Genomic DNA, 7,859 nt, shown 5'->3' with positions numbered 1-7,859 from the left:
TCTATGTGCATCCATTCGAAAGCCTTCGTTCATGAACAAACTCCATATAAAAGAAGATTGCTTTTCTCGTATTGATCTCTTCACAATTGGCCCATATAACCTTATTCCCTCGCTACGAATACTCTTCACCGTATTGATATAGTCACACCTAACTCTAAACTTGTGCACTTAGCCCAGGTGGTTTGCTGATTTTAGAGTTCAAAAGGAAAGACGGACTTACTGAGGGAGGAAAAGTGGACTTAGCCCATTGTGTCTGAGCCCATGAAGTTCTTTGATGGCCCAGCCCATCACTCCCGACCTGGTTCGTCGCGCAAGTTGCCTCGTGTCTCCTCTCCTCTCCTCTCCTCTCTCTCTCCCTCCCTCCCCCCTCCGCAGCACCTCGCCGCCGCGGCCGACATTGATAAAGCCCTAAACGGCTAAACCCACATCTCTCTCTTCTCTCCTCCCTCCCTACGTCCCAACCCATGGCTCGCTTAACCCCCGCCAAGTCGAAACCCACCAGGAAGCCCAAGTCCTCCTCCTCGTCCGCCATGGACGCCGCGGCGGAGCCGGACACGATGTCGCCGCGGCGGCCGAAGCGCGAGAAGTCGGCTGGCGGCGGCAGCAAGAAGTCCAAGTCGGGCGGGAGCAAGAAGGCCAAGTCGGGCGGGTTCGAGTCCATGGGGCTCTGCGAGGAGGTGTACCGCGGGGTGCGCCACAAGGGGTACCGCGTGCCCACGCCGATCCAGCGCAAGACCATGCCGCTCATCCTCGCAGGCGTCGACGTCGCCGCCATGGCCCGCACGGGCTCCGGGAAGACCGCCGCGTTCCTGGTGCCCATGCTGCAGCGCCTCCGCCGCCGCGACCCCAGCGCCGGCGTCCGCGCGCTCATCCTCTCCCCTACCCGCGACCTCGCGATGCAGACGCTCAAGTTCTGCATCCAGCTCGGCAAGTTCACAGGTGCGTGGTACCCCTTGCGCTTACTCGTAGCCATGCCAATGTGCCGTTATGCACTCTCTCAGCTTTGTACATGTAGCAACCATGCTGTGAGTTGTCTTGTTTTACCAATTGAGATTTTCTATATGATGTCACTCTCGAGATGCATAATCCAGCGGCTTATATTGGGCTGCTTTATTACTTGGGATTGCACAGCCTAGCATTTTGGGTATATTTTTGTGTTTGTGCCCTTTATGCAATGTCGAGCATCAATTTTGGGTTGCGCCTTCTCAGCTCGAAATGTTTCATTAATGTGAAGTAGTGACAGTTTTTTCCCCATTCTGTAGACCTAAGAACCAGCATAATTGTTGGTGGAGATAGTATGGAGAGTCAGTTTGAGGACCTGTCAGAGTGTCCTGATATCATAATTGCCACACCAGGCAGGCTCATGCACCATTTGAATGATGTTAAGGACATGACTCTTCGTTCAGTGGAATATGTTGTGTTTGATGAAGCAGATTCCTTGTTCAGCATGGGGTTCGCCAAACATTTGCACGATATTCTGAAGAAGCTAAGTGATACGCGACAAACATTGCTCTTCAGTGCCACTTTGCCAAGCGCCCTTGCAGATTTTGCAAAAGCTGGTCTGCGTGATCCGCACATTGTGAGGCTTGACTTGGACAAAAAGATCAGTCCTGATCTCAGGCTCGTCTTCTTCACATTGCGGCAGGAAGAGAAGCTTGCTGCCTTACTGTATTTGGTCAGGGAGCGCATCAGCTCTGAGGAGCAGACAATAATTTTTGTTTCAACCAAGCATCATGTGGAGTTCTTGAATATTTTGTTCAGAGAAGAGGGTTTAGAACCTTCCCTATCCTATGGTGCTATGGATCAGGAAGCTCGTATGATTCATATTTCAAAATTCAGGGCAAGGAAGACCATGCTACTTATTGTGACAGATGTTGCTGCGAGGGGCTTGGATATTCCACTGCTGGATAATGTAGTGAACTGGGACTTTCCTGCAAAGCCTAAGTTATTTGTTCATAGAGTTGGTCGAGTGGCTAGACAAGGTAGAATTGGAACAGCTTATACATTTGTCACTTCAGAGGACATGCCATATTTATTGGACCTACATCTTTTCCTTTCAAGACCTCTTAGACCTGCTCCAACAGAGGAGGAAATCCTAAAAGACATGGACACTATAAATATGAAAATCGATGAAGCTATTGCAAATGGGGAATCAGTGTATGGGCGGTTTCCTCAAACCGTCCTTGATCTTGCCTCTGATGGATTAAAAGAAGTTATTAGTGGATGCACGGAGTTGATAGCATTAGAAAAGCCATGTGCTAATGCTTTCCGGTTGTATCTCAAGACTCGTGCTATGCCATCGAAAGAATCTATCAAAAGGGTAAAAGATTTGCCTCGTGAAGGTCTTCATCCAATTTTCAGGGATGTTCTCCGGTCAGATGAGCTTTCAGCTCTTGCATTCTCGGAACGCCTGAAATCATTTAGGTAAGTTACTCTAGCTCAAAATGTTATGTTTCTTGTATTTGTTCAATGTATCATGTAATGGAGCTTCTTTACCCTAAATTGATTTCCAGGCCAAAGCAGACTATTTTAGAGGCTGAGGGTGAAGCTGCTAAAGCACGGAATTCGAAGGTAACATAAATCATTTTTTATTCCTTTCCCAGTATCATATTATTAGCTTATTCCTCTGCATCTGCAGCAAGCAGTCAACACATATAGAGCCACTAAATACTGATCTATGCTGAAAAATGATGATTCTGAATCACAGTATACCAGAAAAAAACCATCATTGGTACTGTTTTCATCTTGGCATGTTTGTAGGGTTCTAATCAATGGCTAGATGTGATGAAGAAGAAACGAGAAGTTCATGAGGGGATTATAAATTTAGTTCACCAAAAGAGTTCAGAGGATCCAAGGCCAGAGGTAATTTCCACTCTGAAAAGTTATTCTTGTTTGTTCTATGAACCCTAGCAATTAGCTGACAACCATCTGGGTAGGTACTGTCAAACAAACCTTATTATCTAGAAACCATATAAGTCATTGTCGCCTTTGCTCGACTAGATTATCAGCTCACACAAACATATTTGAAATGCGCTTTGACAATTGACAATAATATTCAGTTGGAGGGTGTACTTAATATCTACTCCCTCCGGTCCATTTTATCTGGCGCACACGCATATCAAGATTCAAACTTTAAAAACTTTGACCAATAATTAGGCTAATATTTTTTAACTATTGTAATACAAACTTTATATGATTAGATTTGTAAGGAGCTATGCTATCCAATGATTATAAGTTCATAAGTATAAATAATATAATATAAAGCAAATTAATGGTCAAAGTGTAATCTAGAAGACTGTGTCATTCTAACTTGCGCCAGATAAATGGACCGGAGGGAGTATAAGAGAACCTTACAGGATGCACTTTGGCATGTTTCATATAAAAAACTAAATGTGATAAACAATTATTCCAGTCAAGGTGTCTACAGTCTACAATAAATTAACAGAGTAATGGAAGAATGCATTTCTTCAAAAGCTGGCCAGCATGCTGTCATTCACTCATTTGCATTGTCATTTTAACTGTTTCCTTTCTTGTTTAAGAAATAAGTAATTCACATAGGTAGGCCTCTGTATTAGTTGGGGCTGTCATTGTTTAAGAAGGAAATAAACAGTGTAGAATAAGTTGTACTTATATCTTATGTCCTCTTTACCTGGACATGCAACACCCTCCCCTGCCATCCTCTCACTCTCAGTGGTATTAAGCCTGTAATATTATTTTTCAGCACGTGTTACATTGTTTTGCATATTTGCTTAAACATAGTTTCTAGTACAATTCAATGTTTTTTACATATACAATTAGCAGACCGGCAAGCAAGATTTATTAAAGATTTATTCAATGTTTTTTTACAATTCAATGTTCTTTTTTTATATATCTGCCAGTACTATATTAAAGATGGTTCTTTGGTAATTTGCTTTGCACTCTCTTATTTCCATGCAGGTTGAAGAGGTGGATGACATTTCAAATTGGGAGAAAAAAGGTCAGCTTTTTACTAAATTATGTTGTGAAAACTAATACTCTTTTCTTGTCTTCAATTTTTTCTGCTTTACTGTGAGCTCTGAAAGTATATCTGGAGCTTCTAAATCATCCTCACTATCATATTGATTATACTCTTCTGTCATTTTGGCCATTCCAGAAGTTTGTGGCAAGAAACGGAAGTTACAGAGCTTTAGAGATGAGGACTACTACATAAGTACAGTACCTCAAAACCAAGTATGCCTCGTACTCCCTGCTTAATAAATTACTCTTATGCAACTTCAACTGTACTAGAAATGTTGATCCAGTTCTGAACTTATAGTTGTAGTGTCTCAGCCTAACATTGAGTGATGTATTCTTTTTTCTCCTCCTTCAGCATTTGGAAGCTGGGTTGTCAGTGAGGGACAATGAAGGATTTGTTGAAAATAGGTACGCACTATATGATTGCCATTTTGAAGTTTGAGTGATTCATTTCCATGATATAGCAATTCCACAAAATGCCACTGATGAGCGTTTGTACTAGGGGAAGTAATGTTTGTTTGAAGTACAAGTCATATTACGCTTCGAAAATGTGATTATGATTCTTCAGTGGATTGGTTTGTTATTTAAATTGTTCATTGACATGTGTAATGTGTTCCTCTGGGGACCTGTTTATTATTGCTTTGCTGTTTTGTGCTGGTTATGTTTTAAACTGTTGTGAAAAGGAGGTTTGAAAGCATTCGTTTTGGCAATCTTATTACAGTTTCGAAAATCGTTGAATCCAAGTTTTTGATGCGTCTACTTTATCTCGTTTTCTCTTTAGTAGCTGTCAGTAATTTCTGTTGTGGGATGCAACAGTATGACTGTGTCTCCTGTTGTAAGCGGATGAAATAAGTGTTGGCAAGCACAAAATAATTGAAAACAGTTCCACCAAGAAAGATTATCAGTCGATAACAAGCCTTATTGTTAATTGTTCTTCCCATCTCCAGCCTATCAAACATATGCATCATTCAGCAGAGCAGTAAACCTAATGCTGTGTAGGATCTGACATGCTCTTTATATGTTGTTGATGAAGACAGTACTTTGGATGTCAATGCTATTAGTTTATTTATGAATTTAAGTGCACAGCCTTTTGCTTAAGACAACGTTACTACTGTCATGCAGATTCGATGCGGCTGTTCTTGATTTAGTTGATGATGAAGCTTCTGGTATGCAAGCACAGAAAACTCGATATCACTGGATGAAGGTATATACTTTCATAGTGACATATTGATATGTTAGACATATGGCACACTCATTAACATGCTTTTTCTACTACTGCAGAACAAATTTGTCAAGTTGAATGCAGGGGATCGTGTCACTGCTACTGGAAAGGTAATCTCCTGCATGCTATGCACTCAATGACATTTTAAAATACTCCCTCCATTCCAAATTATAAGATGTTTTTGTTTTTCTAGATACAATAGTTTTTACTCTGTATCTAGACATATTGTAATCTAAATGCATAGCCAAAGCTATGTATCTAGAAAAAGCTAAAATTCTTATAATTTGGAATGGAGGGAGTAGCATTGAAATTACAGTTTCCCGACTTGAATAAATTGACTAGAACAAGCTGCTTTTGAGTATCATTCATTTTTATTAGTGTGGTTCCCATTTGCTACATTTTATGCTGTACCAGTTGAAATTTTGAATATCCTGGACCTTGTGAACGAATGGAAACATTGATTGTACTTTAAAACTACATATTGGGTTTGTTATGAACTATGCAGATTTCGAATGTTATGGTCACTCCGAAATATAGAATTTCACAAGTGGGTAATATGCCCTCTGGAAGTAACATTGTTCACTTAATGTTTTTTTTCCTGGTAACTAATTGTATGTCTTTAAGGTGGATTGAGATCTCTCTCTCTTCCTAGCTCGTGCTTCATGTTAAATACCGAGGCATATTAGTATCTTTTTTTTTAATCTAAGGCATATTAGTATTTAGTACACCTATATGGTATGTTCAGCATATATGTCAGTGAAAGATCAAATAGTTTAACTTCACAAGTCTGAAAAATCTTTCAACTTCTGTTAGATTAAAACTGAAGGTGGTGCAAAGATAAAGGCATCGGCTACAGGGATATATAAGAGATGGCAGCAGAGGACACATAAATCAATCAATATTGGTGGGAAATCTGGCAACTTTGCAGAAGAGGGCACATCCAGCTCAGGTAATACTCTACTTCTGATTTTGTGTTGTAACCATTGCCTTTTGTGATGTTATTTACTCTCGCAAGTTGAAATTTAGTCCTGATACGTTTTTGAAGCTTACTGTTTTTACTTTTTTAATTTTCCAGTCTCTAGTTTTGGCATGAAAACATATTATCTGTTTTTTTCCCTGAAAATAGAAGTCTGTCAAATGTTTCTGAATGTTTGCTCAGTTGAGTGAATTAATTGTTGCCCTGTGCGCTGCCTTGGTTCTCTTTTACAAGTGTACTTTAATAGCACTGAACCTTGGTATGATGAGATGTGTATAGAACACTGTCTGATGGATGCTGTGACCTCTGTGCAGGCGGGTATCAGAGAGGCAACAAGAAGCATTTCGTGAGCCATGGCCGCAGGTCCATACCAAATGCCAACGTGCCCTCTGAAATAAGGAACCCCGAGCAAATGCAGAAGAGCAGGCAGCAGAAGGCAATGGAAATCACGCGGTTGAAGAACAAATCCGCGAAGGATGGAAAATTCCAGAACAAGTTCCAGAAGAACAGGCGGCCCGATGGGAACGGGAATGGGAAAGGGAGGGGCAGCGGGAAAGGGGCCGGGAAAGGGTTCAGCAAAGGCGCTGGTGGCAAAGGTGGGAAAGGTAAGGGCAAGGTGAAAGGGAAGGGCGGGAGGTGATTGTTGCTCTCCGGTCTTCACATTTGCTGCAGAAGCAGAGAGGATGTTTTCGAAGCAGAATGGTGGTCTAAGATTGATGGAGCGATGATGTTCAAGTTATTATTGCAGCAGACACCACCTTTGCTGCTCACAGTTTTGTTTATTTGTGGCGGTGGGGGGAAATATGGCAAAGACCATACCGTAAGAACTATTATGATGTGTGTCTTGATGTGAGTGAGCATCAATGAAGAAGCACGGTTCTCCTGGCCAGTACAATTTCTGTGTTGCAAACGGACATGTGTTTTTCTGTAGCCTTTACTCGGTTGGCTAATATCAGAGCAGAAGTTTTGGTGAAAACCTTTTGCCCTCAAAAGTACTACTATCTCCTGAGTGGGGGTGTTGTCCGTGTGGAGCACCGTCGTTGTTGAGAGCCTGAGACACATGATTCCAACTGCTGGTGTTGTGGTCTCCGAAACCAAAACTAAAACAAAAGCGGGCACTGTGAGTGGTGGGTGACGCCGCACGCCGCAGCCGCTGCTTGCCTTATTTTTGGCTTTGCCCCGTCGAATGGACGGACGCCGGCTCAAGTTGTCTGCGAAGTGACGATCCGTTGCCACCCTTTTCTGTGTTCTTTTGAAAAAGAAAACAAAGAGCATAGGCGAAAGATTTCTGTCTCATCTTCCTGTCTGTGCCTTCTAGGGCGTGTACAGCCATTAGCCAGCCTAGCTTCGCCCGTGGTGCTTGGATTGGGTGTAGTGTGTGTGTGGGGTGGGGTGGGGGTGCGGGGGGGGGGGGGGGGGGGTACGTCCACGAGCTACGGTACTAGGTAATAATAGGTTTAGGAAAAGACACCAGATCGGTGGTCATACATTCATCTGTCCCAAAATAAAGATTATTTTTGCTTGAAGTTAGTTTTTTTTTAGCTTTGACTAATTGTATATAATAGAATAATAATTTTTATAATATATAATTGGTATAATTAAATAAATTGTTGGATATATTATTATAATAATTTTTTATAGATATAAATACTACACGTATTTTTTATA

General features: G+C 41.7%; 1 protein-coding gene across 1 annotated transcript; it reads left to right on the top strand.

The window, feature by feature from the left end:
- Positions 335 to 7,167, top strand: LOC8070083 (DEAD-box ATP-dependent RNA helicase 29). Its single transcript, XM_021465279.1, has 11 exons — positions 335 to 939; positions 1,263 to 2,424; positions 2,514 to 2,571; positions 2,761 to 2,862; positions 3,937 to 3,976; positions 4,133 to 4,209; positions 4,349 to 4,401; positions 5,116 to 5,197; positions 5,275 to 5,325; positions 6,029 to 6,164; positions 6,506 to 7,167. The coding sequence occupies exons 1-11, from the start codon at positions 465 to 467 to the stop codon at positions 6,829 to 6,831; spliced, it is 2,562 nt and encodes an 853-aa protein (XP_021320954.1). The 5' UTR covers positions 335 to 464; the 3' UTR covers positions 6,832 to 7,167.

The sequence above is a fragment of the Sorghum bicolor genome, chromosome 7 (genome assembly GCF_000003195.3).
Source record: "Sorghum bicolor cultivar BTx623 chromosome 7, Sorghum_bicolor_NCBIv3, whole genome shotgun sequence".
Classification (NCBI taxonomy): Eukaryota; Viridiplantae; Streptophyta; class Magnoliopsida; order Poales; family Poaceae; genus Sorghum; species Sorghum bicolor.
Note: the sequence above shows the minus strand (reverse complement) of the source record. Positions and strands in the feature narration are given on the sequence as shown.

Coding starts and splice junctions, on each gene's coding strand:
- LOC8070083 (XM_021465279.1), top strand. CDS start 465: ATGGCTCGCTTAACCCCCGCCAAGTCGAAACCCACCAGGAAGCCCAAG. Junction 2,863..3,936: donor CAGAGGATCCAAGGCCAGAG/GTAATTTCCACT, acceptor ATTTCCATGCAG/GTTGAAGAGGTGGATGACAT. Junction 6,165..6,505: donor AGAGGGCACATCCAGCTCAG/GTAATACTCTAC, acceptor ACCTCTGTGCAG/GCGGGTATCAGAGAGGCAAC.